This window comes from Tasmannia lanceolata, unplaced genomic scaffold, assembly GCF_043159265.1.
Source record: "Tasmannia lanceolata isolate RefF3 unplaced genomic scaffold, GAP_Taslan_0.1 ptg000008l, whole genome shotgun sequence".
NCBI classification, from domain to species: domain Eukaryota; kingdom Viridiplantae; phylum Streptophyta; class Magnoliopsida; order Canellales; family Winteraceae; genus Tasmannia; species Tasmannia lanceolata.
In genome coordinates this window covers 45,266,771-45,290,270 of record NW_027518685.1, presented here as the reverse complement: position 1 = coordinate 45,290,270, position 23,500 = coordinate 45,266,771, and the positions used below count along the sequence as shown (strand labels likewise).

At 41.0% G+C, this 23,500-nt stretch overlaps 1 protein-coding gene across 7 annotated transcripts; it reads right to left on the bottom strand.

Moving 5' to 3' along the window:
* Positions 1–468: 468 nt before the first annotated feature.
* Positions 469–23,380, bottom strand: LOC143885328 (uncharacterized). Of its 7 annotated transcripts, none has more exons than XM_077389443.1 (8): positions 23,126–23,380; positions 22,851–22,963; positions 21,833–22,229; positions 2,128–2,262; positions 2,007–2,045; positions 1,273–1,344; positions 1,014–1,117; positions 469–756 (listed from the first exon to the last, which is right to left on the bottom strand). In XM_077389443.1, exons 3-8 carry the CDS (start codon positions 22,168–22,170, stop codon positions 626–628), a joined length of 819 nt encoding a protein of 272 aa, XP_077245558.1. In that variant the 5' UTR covers positions 22,171–22,229; positions 22,851–22,963; positions 23,126–23,380; the 3' UTR covers positions 469–625. The 7 variants fall into 7 exon arrangements, with proteins under 7 accessions (XP_077245558.1, XP_077245557.1, XP_077245559.1 ...); XM_077389442.1 differs by having other exon boundaries at positions 2,007–2,049; positions 2,132–2,262; XM_077389444.1 differs by having other exon boundaries at positions 2,007–2,049; positions 23,126–23,375.
* Positions 23,381–23,500: the final 120 nt, after the last annotated feature.

Sequence of the window (23,500 nt, the reverse complement as noted above, 5' to 3'; positions counted from 1 at the left end):
AAGGTGAGTTAGGGCAATTATCATAACATTCACTTATTTGGCCCCACAATTGGCGACTACAAATTCCCTTTCGAGAAAATTAGAATATAAAACTTTTTTGGACTTTTAGTCCCTATTTAATTATGACTAACGCAAAACTTCAAATTCCCGATCACTCTAAAATTCTTACTAAAGTCCCTATTTCTTTAGTACTAACAAAAAACTTCAAAGTCCCAATCAAAATCCTTACTAAAGTCCCTACTTGAGGAGTCCTGGACATTCCCAGAGTGACCCTCAATCCGTTGGAGAGAGAGAGAGAGAGAGAGAGAGGGGGGGGGGGGGGGGGCGTGGTGCTCTAATACCTGAATGGGTGCATAGACAAAATGAGGAACTGAAAATGCAACACAGGTTTGAATTCAGATATTCACTATCAAAGGTTAATTTTTTTCAATGTTCTTTATATCAGTTACCCAAGAATACACAGAAACAGAAATTCAATGAAACAAAAGCAGTTGTATTGAAGGATTGATCACCAAAACAACATTGCCAAGAACCCTCTGAATCATATATAGTGCAAGTGCATTTTAACATACCAAAATAAACAAATAAAATAATTACTGTATTTAGTTTTACTTTCAACTCATACTTACACTGCAGGATGATAACCAGGATTTATATCTGTATCCACCCTTTGAACTACTCTCCTCAAACACCACTCATGGCAGCATTCCAGTGCAAGTCGAAGGGCAGTTCCCAGTCCCAAAACAACGATAACACCTGCGGGTATCCTTGATATTCAGTTCGCGAACTCCCATTTTTAGGTTGTGCTCTAGGAGAAAATAGGGGTGCAGCTTGGGTTGGGTAGGGTTAAGCTTTTACGAAAAAATGAATTGGAATCAACACGAACGCAACCCAATTTTATGGTAAAACCTCAACCCGAAATCCTAAAAGTCGGTCCGAGTTGCACCGGTAGGGGAAAATCAATTTTCAGATGGCAGGCAACATAAATTCATAATATGATGAAGAGACAATACCGATTATAACGTTCACAGGCAGTGCAGAAACGCCAAGGGAAATAGATATCAGCACGTCCAATAGGAGTCCTCCAATAAGTATCGAGAACGCAACCCAAAGTGGACTAAAGCATCGCTATCATGAATAGAAGAACAAAAAAGAAAGAAATTTTAAACACAAAAAACAATTATAATGCCAGTGATTTGGGTGATGGTGATAATGATCATGAACATGGTGATAAGATGGACAATGATAATCAAAATCCCTTAACATCCATACCCTTTCCCTCTCTCCATGTGCAATACTAGATCCTCCAAAGTCTGGATTGACCCTCCAAAGCCAATAACTTGTCTGGTACAAGAAAAGTCAACAACACATAATTAATCTTGTTTCAAAAAAAAAGAAAAGGAAATCAGCCATAATCAAAGAGATATTACGGTTCACACCGTGTTATTTAGTGCTAATTCATGTGTTCAGAACCATTAGGTATAGTTCATGTTTTTGTACAATGTTGAATCAGTGTTTTCAAAGAGGGAGGTGTAAGTTAAGGCATTTTTCTCTTGAGGCACGAGGCTTATGCGTCAAGAATTTTATAAATCTTTTAATTCAAAAAATAAATTTAAGAAAAAATTTAAAAATAATAAACATCAAAACAAACATGTGCTCTATTTTTAACTAAATATCATCACCCAACAATCAATACACTAACAAAGTAAAATATCAACCCCATTATCCAACTATCGTTACCATCTTACCGATAAAATAATATGAAGTAAAAACATAACAAGTTTACATTACATTCCAAATCTCCCACATAAAAAATACAAATAGTCAAATAGATAAAATCATGAGTCACTACATCTATCTCTACGCAACTTTTGCATATCTATATGCAAAATCTTTCTTGTCACCCATGTTACACCTCAAGCGGTCAAAAGCACTACTAATTCTAAATATTGGTGAAATATTATTAGAATTTTATTATGATTATTTTTTCACTAAGAGATGCTTACACTTGGTTGAGACTCTGGAGAAGGGACATTTGCAGCCACCTGCCTATACAAAAAATATGTGAATGTTATTATCATTTGAAACCAGAAAGCTAAAATTTTTTAGACCAAGTAGATGACTTACTGACATATCTCGCATTTATTTGAACCTCGAGTACGAAACCAAATGTCTATGCAGGAGCGGTGTGCTTTGGCTAGTTCACCTCTACATCGGCATCCAAGAACCATCAGAGGCTCTTCACTTTGCTGCTGACAAACTCTGTAACAATTTAACATAAAAAGGATTGTTAATTTCCCCTAAGTAAGAAATAAAGCCTTGGATCTTAGTTCAGAACCAGAAATAAAATGTAATAACGACATGTAACCGAGTCCCTCAATAAGACGCTATAGCGTAGATTATCCTCCCGAAACAGACTTCCAGAATTTATTATTTAAAAGAAGGCAAGAATAAAAGAGCAAAAAAAAAAAGCATGGTGATAGCTCCTGTCCTAAGGAATTTCTCAGGTGATATTCAAATCTGGAGGTTCTTCTTAGGATCTTATCAGGAAAAACACATGAAAAATAAAATAGATAAATGAAGGGGACTGCAAAATAACAAACAAACATAGACAATGAAAACCTAATACAAGTATTGGGAAAATATCATACCACTAGAAAAAATATCAGGAAACCTCAGCAAAACACCAGGAAAATTTTGGTTTTTAAATTATCACCAGCGCTGAATATCTCAAAGATGCTGTCGCTACAACAAAAGTGGATAATTTCATACCGATGCGGTTGGGGACTAGCATCTGCTGCAATTGTAGTAACGAGCATGTTAAAGATTGAAAAATAACACACCAGAAAGTGCAGCGCAAAAACTAAGTTGAAAGAAGCTCAAATCAAAAGAGAGTGAGGCTAAATTTTCGAGAAAGTGATTAGATGTTTTATGCCAAACTCAACAAAGCCTTTATCCCAAACATGTTTTATTGCAAAGAAAATAAAATATCTCCTGGAGGCTCAACATAATGCGACACAAGACGATACTTGGATACTTCATAGATACTTTTGCTTATCAAATAACTGTGTTGTTTCAAATATATGCCTCCCTATTCAAATTAAGGGATTTGGTAGGGACCATCGCAGAAGGCGTTCCGTGGACCGGCTGTTGCATGAGAGAGCGCCACATTCAAAATAACAAACAAACATAGACAATGAAAACCTAATACAATTATTGGGAAAATATCATACCATTAGAAAAAATATCAGGAAACCTCAGCAAAACACCAGGAAAATTTTGGTTTTTAAATTATCACCAGCGCTGAATATCTCAAAGATGTTGTCGCTACAACAAAGGTGGATAATTTCATACTGATGAGGTTGGGGACTAGCATCTGCTGCAATTGTAGCAACGAGCATGTTAAAGAATGAAAAATAACACACCAGAAAGGGCAGCGCAAAAACTAAAGTGAAAGAAGCTCAAATCAAAAGAGTGGGGCTAAATTTTCGAGAAGTGATTAGATGTTTTATGCCAAACTCAACGTAGTTTTTATCCCAAACATGTTTTATGTCAAAGAAAATTAAATATCTCCTGGAGGCTCAACATAATGTGTCCGACACAAGAGGATACTTGGATACTTAGATACTTTTGTTTATCAAATAACTGTGTTGTTTCACATATATGCCTCCCTATTCAAATTAAGGGATTTGGTAGGGACCATCGCAGAAGGCGTTTCGCGGACCGGCTGTTGCATGAGAGAGCGCCACATAGGCTCACTTTTTTTTACATAGGCTCACGTTTCAACAGATTTTGACTTACTCATTTAATTCATCTGAGGTGGCTGTTCTCTCATGCAACAGACAGCCCGCGAAATGCCTTTTGCGATGTCCCTAGTAAATCCTTCAAATTAATTATCACGTTTTTTTAGTGTCTTACTTGCAGTTTTTTTAGTGTCTTACTTGCAGTCTTATAAATCTTATTTTAAATTTATTATTAATTCCATCATCCAAGATAAATCTAGTTAAATTCTATGACAATTTATTTAGAGGGCTGCTAGCAAAACAGGATCCCGTTTGGAAGAAAAAACAGGATCCCATGTTGTGACACATGCACAAAGGACAAAGGGAGTGAGCTCATATCCCCAAAACTTCAAAAAAAAAAAATCACATGAAATGGCCAAATTGATCCTGCTTTAGAAGTGTTTTCCATTTATTTATTGATTTTTTTTTCTAAATGGTTTCCATTTATTTATTGATGTCTTGTGTCGATCTAATGGCATGGGATTACTGTATCCGTATCAGTGTACTACAATTAGGAAAATGTTTAAGTTTTATCTCCATTCTTGTGTCCACGTTTGTATCTGTATACATATGCGTATCTGGGCATCATAGCCTTACGAATACTTTTAAAAAATTAGTGATTTTTCAAGACTTTTTTAACCCAAAAAAGAGTGTGGCGCCATGGATGACCTCAAAATTTTATGTATAATGCGAGAAAACAAGATGACAAACTGCCTAGCCTCTAAACAAAACAGTGGAAAAAACCTAAAGGGAACCCAAAAGTCTAAGGCAAGCCACTGCCCTCCCACACCTCAAGACTACAGACCGGCCTAGAAACAGGAGAAGTGGAACCCCAAAACATGATGGGAACCCCATAGAAAAACCAGTAAGGACGCTCTTCAAGGAGAGTTGAACTTAAAGGACTTTCCTGACCGGGTGGAGACACCGATTATCTGGCCTCTTCTGGTTGACAGAGCTGGCTAGAATACCGATCGATGGTCCTCGTCTTCAGATTCAAATTCCTCATTTAAAAATCTTCTATTGAATCTGGATCCATAAGAAAAGCATAGGATACACTCATTCCTAGCTCTATCCATCTGATCTTGAAGCCTAGCATCTAAGTTTGGAATTCCTAGCCCCACTATGCTTGGGGTGATAGACAGCTTGCCACCAACTGAAATAGCTGCCACAACGTCTTTGATTCTATAAGGAAATGATCTTGAACTACTATTCTGAGCATTATGAGGCAGAACAACAGAAAATTTACCAGATTTCTTTGCTGCTTCAGACCTGGTTTTACCCTGTTTGCATGAAATTTTAGGTTTCCTAACACAAGCTAACTGGGGATATGGTGAGGGGCAAACTTTCAAAATATAGTGTTTCCACAATTCATTTTTTTCCGCAATGGAACTACAACTTAAGGAATCCTGAAAGGACTATTTTTCAGTGACTTTTCATGCCACCCTGACTCCCACCCTCTCAAGTCTCTCCCTATAGGCCAATTCACCCAACTGACCCCACTAATATTCCATGAAATAATTTTTCATGGTTGCCAAACATGCAGTCAATGTAAAATGGCAAATTGCATAGAAAGTTCAATGTAAAATGGCAAATTAAAGCAGATGTACTGAGAAGTAGAGAGAGAGAGAGAGAGAGAGAGAGAGAGAGAGAGAGAGAGAGAGAGAGAGAGAAAGACCCTAACCCTAGATCTAGGGTTAGGGTTTTGCTCCACCTCCATCCTCTCTTCAGGGTTTGAGTAGAACCGAAATGAGGGACCCAAACTACCATTGTAGATCCAAGATTTTGATTAGAAGCTGAAGCCGTTAAACCCTAAGATCTAGGGTTTCTACTGCCATTGAAGAAACACGACGGAGCAGGAGAAAAAGGCGAAACCCCTTCCATCTCCGATCATTTTTGGAGTTTGGTGGAAGTTCTTAGTTTCTATAGCAGTTGAAAGGGTTTTGCTAGAAGTAGCGATTGGGGGAAAAGGCTTGGGACCATCACAGAAGCTTATTGCTTGGGATTTGCTTGGGACCCTCACAGAAGCTTATTGCAATCATAGACTCCAGTGTGGTCCTTTTCTTGCCTTTTCTTTCTACCCTAACAAGAGACGCACGCAAGGTGTTTGTGGTTATCCTCCAACGAAGGGATGAGTGCTGCCGAGAAGCCTCTCCCTGCAGAGGCGCACCGCTCTGTAGGCGCGGACCCCACGGCTTCCAAGTCGACATCCCCCTTTGTGCCCCCTTGCCCGAGCAGGAACTATGTCCAAACAAAACCCTTGTGGAATCAACTGTTTGAAACTGCTCAAAGCAAAATAAGGGCGGCCCAAAGCAAAATAAAGGAAACAAAACTGGAATACCACGCACCAAAGAAAACCGTTGCAGGAACCAAAGCCTCATTCAGAGAAGATGACTTCGACGAGGCGGAAGAAAAATGGAAACACTGTCTTGTGGGCTACTTTCTTGGGAGGAGACCATAGGTATGTATCTCTAAAAAACCATCTACAAAGAAAATGGGAACTCAGAGGGGAATTTCAAATCATAGGATTCTTCATTTTTAAGTCCATGAATGAAGAGGATTGTACTAAGGTCCTCGAAGCCCCCACTACAACCTATGGAGGTCGTGCCCTCATCCTCCAAAAATAGATCCCTGATTGCTCTATGGAAAGACTAAAAGTCAACACCATCCCTATTTGGATCAGATTCCCAGCCTTACATCTGAAGTTTTGGACCCACAAAGGCCTAAGTAAACTTGCTAGTGTTATTGGTAGGCCCCTGTTCATGGACTCAACCATAGCTGAAGCTTCTTGACTCCTATACGCTCGAGTTAGTGTAGAGATCACTGCTGAGAGTCAACTCCCTGAGGAAATCGAAATTGAAACTCCTTCTGGGACCATCTTTCAGGCAATAGAATACGATTGGAAACCCAATGCTTGTACAACCTGCAAAGATTTCAGTCAAACTACTGAAGGATGCCCCCAATGCCCAACCAAGAAATCGGCCCCATTGCATAAGAAACAAGAATGGGTTGAAGAAATTCAACTTTGGCTTAGGCAAGGGTTTTGTAAAAATGTCCGCTAACTGGTCCACAGATCGAGTAAAAGAAACCTGTATCTCGCCCTTACGAATTTTCTGACGAATAAAATGGCAATCCACCTCTATATGCTTGGTTCTCTCATGGAAAACAGGATTGGTGGCTATGTGAATTGCAGCTTTATTATCACAATAAAGCTGAGCTGAAGAAGAACAAGGAAAACCAATCTCTGTCATGAGAGAACGTAACCAAAGAAGCTCCCCACTAGTATAGGGGACAGCTCGGTATTCTGCCTCAGCACTCGACTTTGAAACAACTTCTTTATTCTTACTTTTCCAAGACACTAGATTGCCCCCAACAAATGTACAGTAGCCCGTGGTTAATCTCCTACCTGCTGGAGATCCTGCCCAATCTGCATCACAATAGCCTTCCACTCTGACATATCCATTTTTTTCTTGAATAGTAGTCTGTTCCCTGGTGCTCCTTTCAAATAGCGTAGAATCTGAACTACTGTTGTCCAGTGAGAAGTACGAGGAGCACTCATGAACTGACGAACTACTCCAACTGAATAGGAGATATCTGGGCGAGTAACCGTGAGATATATGAGCTTGCCAACTAGTCGTCTATACCTGTCAGGGTCTTCTAACAGATCTCCTTCCTCTGGAATAAGCTTCACATTAGGATCCATAGGCGCAGATATAGGCTTTACTCCAAGATTTCATGTTTCTTCCAGTAAGTCCAATACATACTTTCTCTATGATAAAGATATCCATTGAGAGGAATAGGCCACCTCTATCCCTAGAAAGTATCTATGCCGACCCAAATCCTTTGTAGCAAACTCTGTCTGTAAGAAACTCTTCAATCTCTGAATTCCTCCTGAGTTGTTTCCTGTAATAATGATGTCATCAACATACACAATCAGAATGATGCACCATGCAGAGGATTTATGACTAAATACTGAATGATCTACTGCACACTGTCGAAGATCAAAACGAATGACGGCCTCACTGAATCGGCCAAACCATGCTCGTGGAGACTGTTTCAAGCCATATAGGGATTTCTTAAGGCGACAAACAGAGGAGGACATCTCCCCCTGAGCAGCATACCTTGGAAGCTGCTCCATATAAACCTCCTCCTGTAGGTCGCCATGGAGAAAAGCATTTTTCACGTCAAGTTGATGCAGAGACCAACCATGATTAGCTGCCATGGATAGTATGACGCGAACTGAGCCACAGGTGAGAAAGTCTTATGATAGTCAACCCCAAATGTCTGAGTGTAACCCTTGGCAACCAGACGTGCCTTCAACCGTTCAACCTTCCCATCAGGTAAATACTTAATTGAGAAAATCCAACGACAACCAACTGGTCTAGCCCCAGCGGGAAGAGGAACAAGATCCCATGTCTGGTTGGATCGGAGTGCCCCCATTTCGAGATCCATAGCAGCTCGCCAACCAGGATGTTGAAGAGCCTCCTGTAATGACTTTGGTAACTCTACAGATGACAAGGAAGAGACAAAGGCTTGGAAAGAAGGCGTCAGTAGATCATAAGAAACAAAGTGAGAAATAGAATGGGTTGTAGAATGAGACCTAGTACGAGATGCAATGGGGGAATCAGAAGTAATGACAGATGGTGGTAAAGAAGAGACCACAGTAGGTAAGCATGGGACCTCAACAAGCGATGGATGGTGAGAAGGAGGTGGAGGTCTGTTCTTCTGCACTCGTCCCTGATATTCCTTGGTAGCTGGTGGGCGAACCACTGGAACTGATGAAGAGGGCGACGGTTCTGAGATCGAAGCAGGCTGGAGTGGTACCTGTACAGAGTCAGAAAGCGAAGGAAGGAACAGTGGCACCTCATTCGTGATGGAACTTGGAATATGAGAAGTCGAAGGACCAAAAAAGGCTTCTGATTCAAAGAACGTCACATCTGCGGAGACAAACCATCGTCATAAGCGAGGACTATAACAACGGTAGCCTTTCTGAGTCCTAGAATAACCCAGAAAGACAACGCTCGGACCGAGGATCAAGTTTGTCCCTACCAGGTCCAAGAAGGTGGACGAAGCAGACACACCCAAAAACTCTAGGGAGGGGAGGAAAAGGGTCATCTTGAGGATACAACAGATGAAAGGGAGAGGAACCACGAAAACCAGAAGATGGAAGACGATTTGTAAGAAAACAGGACGTCAATACGGCCTCTCCCCAAAAAGTCTTAGGGACTCGCATTTGAAACAAGAGAGTGCGAGTAACTTCAAGCGGGTATCCCAATTTTCTTTCCGCGACACAATTTTGCTGCGACGTGTAAGCACACGAAGCCTGGTGAATAATTCCATGACCTGAAAGATAATCCTAAAAACCATGTGTGGAAGAGAAATACTTGCGAACATTATCAGTGCGAAGACATTTGATATTGCAATTAAATTGATTCTTTATTTCAACATGAAATTTCTGAAAAGCATTGAAGACCTGAGAGCGGTCTTTCAACAAATATATCAACGTCATACTCGAGTAGTCATCAATAAAAACAACAAAATACCTAAATCACTTATTGGACGCGACCCTAGAGGGCCTCCATACATCAAAATGAACTAAAAGAAAAGGACTATCGACACGACTAAGGACTCGTGAAGGAAAGGACAGCCGATAATGCTTCCCAAGTTCACACGACTCGCACTGGAATGGAGAAACAGAAGAGGTAACAGATGACGTCTGCTGAAGGGACAGATGACCAAGACGGCAATGCCACTGATAGACGTCAACTGAGGTATGCAGGGCTGTAGGAGAACGACTGCAGTCAAGGCGGTCCAGACCATCCACCTCACGACCCGATCCAATCGTCTTCCTAGTCGAAAGATCCTGAAAGACACAATACAATGGATAAATGAGATGGAGCACTGAAGATGTTTCGTTAACTGGCTAATAGAAAGTAAGCTAAAAGGAGATTTAGGAACACAGAGAACAAATGATAACGAAATATTACGCGAAGGACAAATTGTGCCAATACCAATGATGGGGGAAGTGGACCCATCAGCAAGAGTAATGGTCTGAGATCCTGTCGGAATAGAATGAAAAGAAAGCTGAGAAGAGTTACCAGTAATGTGATTGAAGGCTCCCGAGGCAATAATCCAGGACCCGGAACTAGAAAGTAAGGTCGTGGGTAAGCTACCTGGCTGAGCAAACCCGGCAGTGAGATGGGAGGCATTTTGTCTGAACCGCTGCAGCTCATAATCTAATCTCGTGAAGGTGAAAGGCTCATCAGCGGAAGTAGAAACAGGCTGAGGGGTCACATTGTCAGAAGAACCAGAAGCAGGTAGATGAGCTGATCGGGGTGGTCGAAGCTCTGGATGAAGCGTGTAGCACGTCTCAATCTGATGGCCATCCCTGTGGCAGTGAGTACAGTAAGGACGGCCACGTCCACCACCAACTTGGCCACGGCCACGAGCCCGGGCAAAGGAGCCACCTCCTCTAGGTGGTCTAGTCCCACCAATACTGTCAGAAGAAACAAGAGCCGAACTCTCAGAAGAAAGGTTGGGAGATGAATCATCAAGGCACTGCTGCGCTCGTGAAGAGGCCTCTCACAGGGAGGTAATAGTGCCAGAGCCAAGGATCTGCTGACGGATATGCTCTCGCTGGCGGGGAAGAACATTGATATCAGACGTGAGGGGTAAGAAAATGTCAAGTTGCTGGCACAAGGAGATAAACTGGTCGTAATGAGTCTTCAGAGACATGTCACCACGTCGTAGACGCATCCACTCAGAGTAAGTGGAGCAGATACGTCTGAGGTTCTCAACCCCAGAGTATGTAACAGCGGTGTGATCCCAGATCTCCTTCGTAGTGGGAAGGAGAATCATCGTAGATGAAATGGCAGGCGTCATGCTCTGCCAGAGAAGACTGCGAATCAAAGCATCTTCCATTTCCCAACGAGTAAAGGACGGGTCCGTAGGTGAAGGGGGATCCTGACGAAGAAAGCTGACCTTACCTCGTCCAAGGAGATAGGTCTCAACTGCAACTTTCCATGGTAGGTAGTTAGTTCCATCAAACTTGGCAATATTTAACTGTGGGTATGAGCCCTCCACAGGTGCCAAGGTAGGATGAGACGATGAAGAAGGAACCGATGGTGTGGTAGAAGCATGAGCCTCAGTGGTCATGCCAATAGATGGATCAACAATGACAGGAAGTTCCATCATGACAACAAAGGTCGAGAAACAGAGAGACCACTACCAATGGCACCAACGAGTAGACGAAGAGAGGATAAAGAAGAAACTAACTAATCAACCAAGAAACTCATAGAAGGATCGCACAAGTAAAGACCAAATGCAGATAGAGACCCATAGAGAGGCTAGGAAGATGCCGGAGGTGTAGAGAGAACAGAGAAATTTAACACATCAAACGAAGATTGGGAGAAGTAAGGGTTTATTGAAGATGGAGGAAAGGGATTAAAGAAGAATAGGACTGATTTGCACAAGAGGAAGCTATGATAGGGCTGGAGGGTAGGAAAATTAGGGCGAGAGAGGCAGAAAGGGCAGGGGAGGGGCGCGGGGACGAGGGATGGAGGCGGGGGGGTCGCCGAGGGGCGAGGGAACAGGGAGGGGGTCGCGGGGGTAGGGGATGAAGGAGGGGGAGGGGGGTCACGGGGGGTTGTAGGAGCGTGGGGGTTACAGGGAGGGGTTGCGGGTAGGGGAGGGAGTCGGGGACAAGGAGGGGTCGTGGTGGTAAAGAGGGGTGACAGGGGGGGGGGGGGGGGGGGGCACGGGAGTGGAGGAGGACAGGGAGGGGTCGTGGGGAGAGGGACTGGTTGAAGTGGGACGGGGTTAGGGTTAGGGTTAGGGTAGAAGGAGAGAGGAGTAGAGGATTGAGTGGCATTAGGGTTAGGGTTGGGAAAGATGATGGTGGGAGATGGAGAAGATGAAGGCTATGGGTTTCCCTAGGGATCAGAAACCCTAGGGCTCTGATACCAAGTTGAGAGAGGTTGGAAAAGAGAAAAGTGAGTTAGTTATGATTCTCCCCCTCACTAATATATTTATTAAGAATAGATAAGCACAATTACAACTATGCCCTCAGGCTTATTACATATATCCAACAATTTCCATGCTCTCTTTCCTCATGCCTTCTGAAGATTTGCTTATGTGCTTGCTCCAATGTAGTACTTTGAACAGTTAGAGGAGTTTGATACAAGTTAGTTGATGAGGGGGTTAATAATGGAGTAATACCATAGTTATAAATTTCGTTTCGTTTCGTCCGAAATGGACGAAACATTTCGTTTCGGAACGAAAACGAAACGAAATCTGCAAAATTTTGTTTCGTCCGAAATTTCGGTCATTTCGTTCGAAATTGACCAAGACGAAATTTTGAATTTCGTCCGAAATTCAAAATAACGGCTAGTTTGACTGGATTTTGCAGAATTTACGACAATGCCCCTAGAAGGGTACTTTTTGGTTTTTGACAATTTTAATCTCAAAATGTGACCGTTTATAGCTGTTGGGAAGGGTATTTTAGTCATTTTTAAATGCACAATCAATTAAAAACTCTATAAATAGCCTTTTCCCTATCTTCTTATCCTCCACCTTCACATAAGTGATTCTCTTTCTTTATCTCCTTCTTTCTCTACTTTCACTTACATTATCTATTCTACTAAATTTCCTACAAGTCTACCCTCTTCTTCAACTCAATCCAAGTCTATTTTGGAGCAAAGGGAAGGCATACATTCAACTTACCACTACAAGTCAAGAAATCAAGAACTATTTCCAAAGGCTTATTTCAAGTGAGTGAAAGCTAATTTTTTCTTCTTCTCTTCAACTCAAGTTCAACCTCAAGGTTCTCTTTATTTCTTTCCATTTCCTTTCTTTTATTTCTTACTTCATTTGTCCCCTTCTACTTTATTTTTTTGTAATTTGTTTCAATTTTCTTTCTTCTAATTCATTTTTCCCCTTCTTCTAATTCATTTCAGAATGAGTGGGTCAGGCTCGGGACCTTTTGCAGAAGCATCCTCTATTGGTTCGGCACCCGCTAGATCAGATGACCCGGCATGGGCTTACGGTACATTGGTTCCGGGTCAAAAAAATAAAGTAACTTGCATATTCTGTGGCAAAGTCATATCGGGTGGAGGTATAACCCGCTTGAAAGAACATTTAGCGGTTGTTCCTGCTGAAGTAGCATCATGCAAAAAAGTGACTGAAGATGTAAAATATCGAATGAAGCAACTTTTAGATGCAAAGTGAAAAGAAAGGGCTAGGATGAGCCTATCCAGAGCAGAGGTTGGAGGTTTTTATGGCACACCAGACGAAGAAGAAGAGCAGGATGAAGAAGACATTGGCACACAATTGCCTCAAGTCCCTCAACGAAGAGGTAAGGAAGTTCTTGTAGAACCGAGTGGTACAAAAAGGAAGAAGAGAATCACAGGAGGGATCAGGAATTTCTTTGCACCACGAACAACCCCTAGAGCCCAGCCAAGCATTAAAAGTGCTTTGGCTACTAAAGAAACGATGGATAGAGCAGACATGGCGGTTGGCATGCTTTGCTACGATGCCAATCTCCCTTTCAACGTTGCCAATTCACCTTTCTGGCAACCTATGTTTGATGCTGTGAATGCCGTGGGTTGGAGTTATAAGGCACCTACTTATCATGCTTTAAGGGGTCCCATTTTGAAGAATACAGTGGATGAGATAAACAACTACTTGGAGGAGATTAAGATGTCATGGAGATACACTAGTTGTAGCATTATGGCAGATGGATGGACAGACACCAAACAACGTTCCCTAATCAACTTTTTGATGTACTGCCCTAAAGGAGTCATATTCCTCAAATCCGTTGATGTGTCTGGCATAGTGAAGAATGCCGATGAATTATACAATATCTTTGCAAAGATTGTCGGAGAGGTGAATCCGGAATATGTGGTGCAATTTGTAACTGACAGTGAGCCAAGTTACAAAGCTGCTGGGAAAAGACTAGAAGCCGCGTTTGGTACATTCTTCTGGACTCCGTGCGCAGCTCATTGCTTAGATCTCATCTTGGAGCATTTGTGCAAACCGACTGTATTTCCTCACATAGCAACCACAATTGAGAGGGCTCGGACGATTACAAAGTTCATCTACAACCATGTAAGCCTCTTGAATTTGATGAGGAAGAAGTTCACAGGTGGGAAGGAGTTGTGCCACCCTGCTGCAACCAGATTTGCTACAAATTTCATTAGCATATAAAGTCTAGTGTTGAATCGGAAAGCACTTCAGCAGATGTTTGTGTCTGATGAGTATAGTACTAGTAGGTTTCTCCAACACCCACTGAGTGAAGGGGTAGTTAGTACTGTGTTGGATAAATCTTTTTGGGACCAATGCAAGTACATTCTAAACATCAGCGAGCCTTTAGTGAGAGTGCTGCGTTTGGTAGATCGGCAGGACAAACCGGCGATGGGTTACCTATATGAGGCCATGGATAAGGCCAAAGATAACATCAAGGAGAGGTTGAAGAGAAAATCAGATTACAATCTCATCTGGAGGATCATCGACCAAAGATGGGATAGGCAACTCCACAGTCCCCTCCATGCAGCAGGATATTTTCTTAACCCTGCTCTCTTTTTCACTCCTACATTCTCTAGGCACAGTGAAGTAACCAGAGGCTTGTTGGCATGCATCACTCGACCGGTACCTGATGAAGGTACACAAGACCTCATCACCAATCAGATTGAGGATTATCGAGAGGCTAAGGGTATGTTTGGAATTAAGCTTGCAATCCGCAACCGAACGAAGTTGGGACCAGGTATATTTGAGTTGTTTGTTTAATTAAGTATAATTCATTTTAACTTTCAGTTTCTCAACAAATAATGCTTTACTATTTGTTACTCTACAGTTGCATGGTGGAATCAATTCGGAGGTGACGTGGAAGAGTTACAGACCTTTGCGATCAGAATCCTCAGTCAGACCTGCAGTGCGACTGGGTGTGAAAGGAATTGGAGCACCTTCGAACACATTCACTCTGCAAAGAGAAATAGGTTGGAGCACCAGAGATTAGATGACTTGGTGTTTGTCCATTACAATCTTAAGTTTCGAGAAAGTTATACAACGTAATATAATGTTTTCAACTCTCACCCCATCACTTTAAGCTTTTAAGTTTAACCTTTGACATTAAACTTAATATTTTCCTTTTCAGGGACTTGTTGAGGAAATCATCTACCACTAGTGACCCATTGAGTATAGACCATCTGGATGTCATGATGGATTGGGTTGCAGAAGAAGAAGATGTCATATTCACGCCGGAAGACATTTGATGGGAAAATCTTGAAGCACCTACTGCTGTGGTTGGGGCCGGGGATGACGACGACGACTTTCTCATGCCTCTTGAAGAAGATGTCCCTACTGGTGGTCTAGGTGGTGATGACGACGACGACGAAGAAAACAATGAGTATGATCATCTGGGTTATGATGACTGAGAGTTGTTGCTACTAGCTATTGTCTATGTTTCACTTTCATGTATCTCTTTTTTTTTATGTTTTTCTATGTATCAGACTATCAGTTGGACTTGTGCAAGACTTTATGTGTTTAAGTAATGAATATGGCTTTTGGGACACATATTTTGGACTATTTATTAGTTTTTCATCTTTTTCTATTGATTTTATATTTTTTTGGATTTTTCTCATATTTTTTAATATATTTTTTGTGTGAACGAAAAGTTTCGACCGAAATGCACCGAAATGACCGAAATCCCACCGAAATTCCGTTTCGGTGGCCAAAACGAAATGGCGACCGAAACGGAATTTACAACTAAGAGTAATACAAACAGGTTGGGACCGGTTGCCATCTCTTCAGGATCGTGCTCCCTGGAAGCTCCTCACTAAGGAGCGCTGAATCAAGGTTCTGAGTCGGGAGCGGCACCCTAAGGGAAGATTCCTACTTCTAAACCCTTAACTCCTCGAACTCCAACTAGTTCCTTCTCCAGTGAGATCTCCATCAATCCCAAGTGCATTCCCATGAACTTGATGTAATCCCAAGTGCATTCCCATGAACTTGATGTTGTAATGACAGCAGGACAACCACACAATCAACATCATTATGGGCATATATTACATAACTATGCCAAATATTAGAAAAAAGGGGCAGAAATGCAGCATTGAGAGGGGGAAATGGTGTCTATACAAGTTTTGAAAATTCAAAGTTAATTATACACGAGCTCCTATGCATATACTAAGGAAACCGGAACTGATCCCTTCAGAAAGCAATTGATACAATACTTAAGCGCAAAATTATTGAGCCAATCTGTTCATCAAATTATCTGCATTATTGGTGGCCCTTGGTTGTGAAATTATACGAATCACTAAAAGAGCAATGGATACTTCCATCTTGTTATGACTTTCTTGAAAGTGAAAATGGGGCAATTGATACAAATTGTCAACCAATTAGAAATGGGACATCATAGAGAAATTCTTCCTGATGTTGTTACCTTAACTAGTTATTTGCCTTCCTTTATCAAGGCCCGAGTAGATCAACCCCTAGTTCTTTAACCATTCCTAATCCTGAAGTCGGATTGAGTTTAGCACAATTTCAGGGTTCCAATTTGGTTGACGCGGCTTCAATTTGAGCCCCGGATACCTCTCTTGTTCATGATAAACATAAAAGCATATTTCCTTCCGTAGAGAAAAGGGAAAAAAGGAAAGTTCTTTGTTCTTCTTGATAGAAATTAGCAGTAAGCACAAATTGTACATTCCTGGTGGAGTTAAAAAACATGAAATTGCAAAGACAATTTGATTCGAGTTGGACGGAAGAACAAGGTAAGCCACCCTTCATTGGAGAAAAACCTTTGCATATGGGTCCTGTGACTTGACATGAAGAGAAATCCAGCAGAAAAATTGGGGTATTATTCTATTTAAAACAACCAGAAAGTCGGATATAGTTCTGTTGCTTCTAACGTAGAACCTTTTAAAGCTAATGAGGTTACGTATATGAAACATCACAAGGTTAAAATTATTCCAATGGCAAGACAACATGTGAAGAAGGAAACATTACAGGTTGTGACACCCACTCCAGAAAGAAGCCCTCTGTAGAGAAAAACAAAAGCAAGGTACCTATCAAAACTTCTCTCTGAAAGAATAGATCCTCCCAATTTGAAAGCCCGAGAAGGAGGCCCGGACAAAAACTACGGTCACTGTCCGCGAAGATGAAAACCCGGAAAGGTAGCTTAGGCAAAAATAAAGACAAAAAGGATAAAAAAAAAGAGTTTGTTGGGTTAAAAAACCTGAAAGAGTGGTTTAGGTAAAAATTAGGGTCACTACCTACTAGGTTGAAAACTCGAAAGGGTAGCTTAGGAAAAAACAAGAACAAGAAAATAACATAGTTTTAAATTTCGGCCGAAACGTTTCGTTTCAGCCGAAATATTTCGGTTTCGGTAGAAAACGAAACGAAACACACATTATTTCGGAAAAGTACAAAACTTCGCCGAAACGTTTCAGAAATTTCGGTCGAAACGTTTGAAACGTTTCGGTGAAGTACAAAATTAGACCCGAAATTTCGAAAATTTCGGTGAAATGTTTCGGAAATTTCGGAAATTTCAGTAAAACGTTTCGGAAATTTCGGTGAAACATTTCGGAAATTTTGGTGAAACGTTTCGGAAATATTTACAAGATTTCGTCCAAAATTTCATACCGAAACCGAAACGTTTCGGTTTCGCTAATGACCAAAACCAAAACCTAGATTTAAAACCTTGGAAAATAAGTACAAAAAAATAAAGAGCCCTTAAGGTTGAAAACCCAAAAGGGCAGGCATATTCATCCTAAAAGCTACTAGAAGATGAAGAAATACGTTTAAGAGCTAAAGCAGAAGCTCTTGCACGAGTCAAACTTTAAATCACCCTCTAACTTCATGGGTTGTGTAACCATCCTAAAAAAAGAGGTAGAAGATGAAAGAATATATATAGCTTATAGGAAAACAAGAAATGAAGAATGGAGGCTGAATCTTCAACTATTGAGATTCAACTTAAGACTTCCGAAAAAATATATCAAGTGAAGTCAGTGATTCAAGTTGACCTTTGGAGAGGTTTATTCGACCAAATCAAATTACTTTGATTAGGATTGACTTCCAGAGAAGCGTATTAAGTGAATCCAGTGATTCAAGTTGACCTTTGACAAGGTTTAACAACCTAATCTAATTACTTTGATATGGATCAACTTTTGAAGATGTGAATCCAGTGATTTTTGTCTGTTGTGCAGATGTCTTGTTTGTATTCTGGCATTATACAAAACCCTGACGAACTAATGCGCGCAATGAACACGCAGGTTTTTAGGGAAGCGCCCCCGAAGGTAAAGTTAAGTTTTGGGTTTTCTCCTAAGGGTATTTCTGTGAATTTCTCCATGTAGTGGCGTTGATATATAAGCCACATGTTAGGGTCACAAGATTAGGTTTTTCTTTGTATTTCTTGGCCAAGAAGAAGAGAGTTTGTAACCCTAGACCGAAATAGTGAAAATCCTCCCCCTCCCCCCCCCCCCCCCCCCCGCTTGGACGTAGGCAGTGCCGAACCACGTAAAATCTTGTGTTTCTTGTGTGATTGTTTTCTTTGCATAGTTTCTTGACGTTTTTGCTGCACATCATGTTCGATCCATTTTGAGAAGATATTGGTGGTAAGGGCTGTTAAGAGTGGGCGTATCTGTGGACACCACTAACGTGGGGTCATTTTGGTCATTCTATGTAACCCTATTCTCACCTACATATAAATAATATTTTCGTGTGGGAGGGAGAAAGATTTTTCTCTCTCACAGTTCTCTCCTTTCTTCTTCTCTATTCTCTTCTCTACTCTCACGGAAGATAGGATACCTCTAACATGGTATCAGAGCAAAGGTTAGAGAAATCTTTATGCCTTTTCTTTTCTTCCTCTTAGTATCCTTTCTTCTTGTGTTTTTTTTCCTTCACATCTTATACTAGCCGAAACCCTAATTGTTGGGTTTTCTCATCCAACCCTAACCACAAACCTTTTTTAGCCAAAATCTTGGTGAATCAAAATCACTTTTTACACCAAACCCAACCACCCAACCCATTTTTTTTTAATCTCCATTAATTTCGGAAAACCATAGCTTCTCCTTTTTTTGACCATATGTTTGTGTTTTTTTCCAGTCAAACCCCTAGCCGCCCCTCCTCCCACTCCATTTCCATCGTTGTTGCATATATACATACCCTATTTACTTCCTTTTCATTCGTTTACAATCACATCAGTCCCCAATCTTCTTTAATCTCCCATATTTATGTGCTAAATATCCATCCTTTCACTTATTCAAATCCATTGTGGATTCCGGGATGATGTCTGGCACTTCTCACTTCTTCGTATTGCTTTTGGGTGAAGTTTTTAGTTCGAAATCCTCTGTTGATGTTGTGGTTGTGGTTGCTGCTCCAATTTGGTAGTTGTTGACTCTCATTGATAGTGGATGTGATGCTAGTCAATGGTTGGCAGCCCCCAGTTGGATTTAGTGGAGTTGTTGGTGGCTTTCATGTGATTTCCCAGTTGATTGGTTGAACAAGGCTTTGTATGGCCTTAAGCAATCTCCCCGTGCCTGGTTTGGGAGATTCAATGAAGCAGTTGTTAGGTTTGACATGACTCAGTGCACTGTGGACCATTCCGTATTCAGCTCTCAGTCTAAGGATGGTCGGATCTTTTTGGTTGTTTATGTCAACGACATTATTAATACTGGGAGTAAACGAGCACGTATATAGAGGCTGAAAGATTTCCTTCAGAGTTACACCAAGAACCTTGGTCACCTCATATACTCTTTAGGGACAGAAGTAGCCTACTCACGTGAAGGGCTATCTCTGTCACAAAGAAAATATGCGCTGGACATATTGGAGGAGACAGGTCTACTGGGTGCAAAGTCGGCGGAGATGCCTATGGATCACAACGTCAAGCTTTCTACTGATCAGGGAGAACTTTTGGAGGACCCAGGGACATACAAACGTTTAGTTGGGAAATTAATTTATGTCACTATCACACGCCCAAACATATCTTATGTTGTTGGAGTAGCTAGTCAGTTCATGACTACACCACGGACATCACACTAGTCAGCAGTCACTCAGATCGTGAGATACCTGAAGAAAGCTCCTGGTAAAGGATTGATCTTCAGGAAACGCAAGCATATGAGGATTGAGGGGTATTCAGATGCAGACTGGGTAGGGTCCCATGTAGATAGGAGATCGACTATTGGCTATTGTACCTTTGTTGGAGGTTATTTGGTATCCTGGAAGAACAAGAAACAGGATGGTGTATCTAAATCAAGTGCAGAGGCAGAGTATAGGGCCATGGTCTATACAGGGTGTGATTTGATCTGGTTGCGGTCGTTCACGTCAGAGATTGGGCTTCCCTACTCATCTCCTGCTTCATTTCACTGTGATAACAAGTCTGCCCTTCACATAGCACAAAATCCAGTCTTCCATGAGAGGACTAAAACACATAGAGGTGGACTACCACTTTTTTTTTTTAATTCAAAAAGGGGAGATTTGCACGGTGTTCACTAGATCAAATGATCAAGTAGCAGATATGTTTACCAAACCCTTAAGCAAAGTGAGATTGAGTGACTTATGTAACAAGCTAGGGATGTATGATATATACACTCCAGCCTGAGAGGGAGTGTTAAGAGTGGGCATATTTGTGGACACCACTAACGTGGGGTCATTTTGGTCATTCCATGTAACCCTATTCTAACTTACATATAAATAATATTTTCATGTGAGAGGGAGACAGATTTTCTCTCTCACAGTTCTCTCCTTTCTTCTTCTCTATTCTCTTCTCTACTCTAATGGAAGATAGGATACTTATAACAAGGGCAACCAAGAGATGAGCATTGATGCCAAGGCTGAGACCTTCACAAAGTTCTGTCATCCCATGCAAAACATAGGAGAAAAAACAGCCAATCAGGCCATGATATACTCCCTTTTTATAGCCTTTCTTAGTAGGATAGCGACGGTTAAGGGCACAACCACTGATCAGGAACATTATTTTAAACTAGATGTTCCTGTAGGATGGCATATAGGAGTATCCTCTACAGTCTACAACAGTTGATAATTATTAAAGACTCCTGTCAAGATATATTGTCTTTGGTTGCACACAGCGAATACTATTATGTCTGACATGCAATATTCTAGTTAAACCAGTTCAAGGAAGTAGGAATCACACCTTGGACTAGGGAATCCCGATTCCGGAACGGGATTCCCCGGTACACGATTCTGAAATGGGAATTGTTTCGAATCCCTGAAATTTGGGAATCGGGGTTCGTATTCGTCGGACTCCGATTTCCAATTTTGGGAACCGTAGGGAATCGGGGTTCGTATTCGCCGGAACCCCGATTTCCAATTTTGGGAACCATAGTTCCCACTTTTTGGGAACCCTGATTCCCAATTTTGGAAACTGCGATTCCCAGGTGATTCCCCAGCGACTCTCGGGGATTCCCCGGCAAATCCCCAACGAATCCCAGGCGAATCTCCGACGACTTCACGATTCACGCTTCTGACCATCCTGGGAGCCTTCGATTCCCGCTCTGGCAACCTCGAACCAGTTGTATATAAGATTGTCCTAGAAGCCAACAAATCGATACTGATTATACAAACGCCATATAAAGTTAGAAACCTACGAAATTGTAGGGAGGCAATACGCATTGGTTAAGATGAGAAGAGAACAATTGTAGTCCACAACTCTCTGAAAAGCTAGACATTCTCAAGCTTCACTGAAAATATCACAAAGCAGCCTCCACCCATACAATTTTTCAGATAGAACATACAATTAGAAGAAGTAATTGTAGACTAAACCCTATTTTGCATAAGAACAACTCAAATCCAAAAACAAGTAAACAGTTGCAAACAAATGCATAGAACTCTAATTAAAATCTAACCATTACATACAGAAAAGGAGTGAAGATTCTAAAGTTTTCCAACCCATTCCTAGTCATTGAGTAAGTAAATCATCATAGCCAAGAATTCACAATAAATCTTCATCAACACCGATGCAAGTTCGATGATTAAAACAGCAGAAACAAATGACGAACAACAAAGATTAAGAAAAATAATACACTACTAATTTGAATATTTACCTGCATTGTTCATGATAACTTTCAGTTCTGGGCAAGCCAAATTTCATACTAGGAGTAGCATCAGTTTTATCATTCCCTCCTTCGAATTCCGAAACTGCCGAAACCTGATTATACGCATCACCACGAGTGATCACTATGCTGATCACCGCCACTGATGCATCCTCTTTATCTACAAACTCCACTTCTGAACTCGTGCCTTCATTCTCCTCACATGAATTCTCTGAATTCCCCTTTTGCTCAGGGTCAGAGCAATCAATAGAGTATTTCAAATTCTCGTTTGATCCATCAACAGAGTCTATGACTTCAACCCGATTCTCAACTGATCCATCACTCTGCATCGGTTATATTCACAGTATTTCACTTCTCTCCACTCTATCTAATCGCAAATAAAAAACCACTGCAAACCAGAAACACTTCTAAGCCAAAGAATAAGACAAACAGCTTCTTAATCATCAAAACATAACTAAAAAACCTATTTAAACAATTCAAAATGCCCATTTAAAACGAATGAAAAACCAAAAAAAGCCCTAAAATCAAAATGCATATATCAAATGAACAGATGCGAAGGAAACAGAAACAGCTCCTTAACTATCAAAACATTCATATAAAACCGACTCAAAAAATTCAAAATGACTATTTAAAATGAATGAAAAACCAAGCAAACCCTAAAATCCAAATGCATAAATCAATATGCGAAGGAAACTATGACAGAAAACAGAGAGAATTAATTAGAGTGAGATGCAAAAGTTAGCACCGAATACTTTGGTATATTCATGTCTTTGAGTAAACTAAAAATAGAAAGATGATATGACAAAAATGGAAAAAGAAACAAAACATGAGCAATCTGAAACATCACGAAACAGTAAGATACCAAATCAAAATCCAAACATTTCACAAAAAGTGAAAAAAATAAAACATGTACTAAATCAAGCAACTGGAGAATATCCTCGATCTAATCAAGTTAGAAAGTAAAAAGAAATATTAGATACAGATAAACCGCGAAAAAAAAATCTCTTACCTTCGAAAAAAAGTAGGTAGAAAGGAAGAAGAAATTCAGAAATCGAGGGCCTATGAAGGAACAATCTTGAAAGTAAATTGAGGGGGAAATAATCGTTGAATTTGTGGCATTTTCTGCAGAAAAAAGAGGAAGAAATGAAAAAGGGATGGAGAGAGGCGTAAAAGAGACTAGTGAAATGTCTGGAGCTTAAAAGAAGGGTATGGGTGGAGGGAAGACAATGAGTATTTAGTTTTCTCGTGGTTTGATTTGATTGATAATGAGGCGAAATCTTTTACCTCTACAGGGACGGGAAAGGGAATACGCAGGACCGAAATCCTCTCTCTTCCTCTTCACTTTGACTTATGAGAGAGATCGGAAGCAGTAATGGTGGGAGAGGTGCGCTTTTGCTCATGCTGGGGGGATTAAGAGAAGAAGAAGTCATAGGAAAATAAAAAAGAAATAAAAAGGAAATCAGTCGACGGGAGAGATTGTGAGCAAATCTTGTTTGGCTGGGGGTAGGAGCAGGAGTTTTTTTACCGTATTTTTTATGATTTTTTTGGGGAATGTTATCAGCACTACTATTCTTACAAGGGCACTCCTTACTTTATAAAAAGTACGGTATGGCCCGCACCATAGGATTATCATTCAGATTGGAGGGTTAGGATCATCAT

Bases quoted from the DNA above. Each gene is read 5' to 3' on its own strand.
- LOC143885328 (XM_077389439.1), bottom strand. From the start codon at position 22,170: ATGCAGAGTGATGGATCAGTTGAGAATCGGGTTGAAGTCATAGACTCT. The intron at 1,345-2,006 runs GTAAGCATCTCT...TTCTTGTACCAG, and splicing joins CTCCAGAGTCTCAACCAAGT to ACAAGTTATTGGCTTTGGAG. The intron at 1,129-1,272 runs GTATGGATGTTA...TATTCATGATAG, and splicing joins CACATGGAGAGAGGGAAAGG to CGATGCTTTAGTCCACTTTG.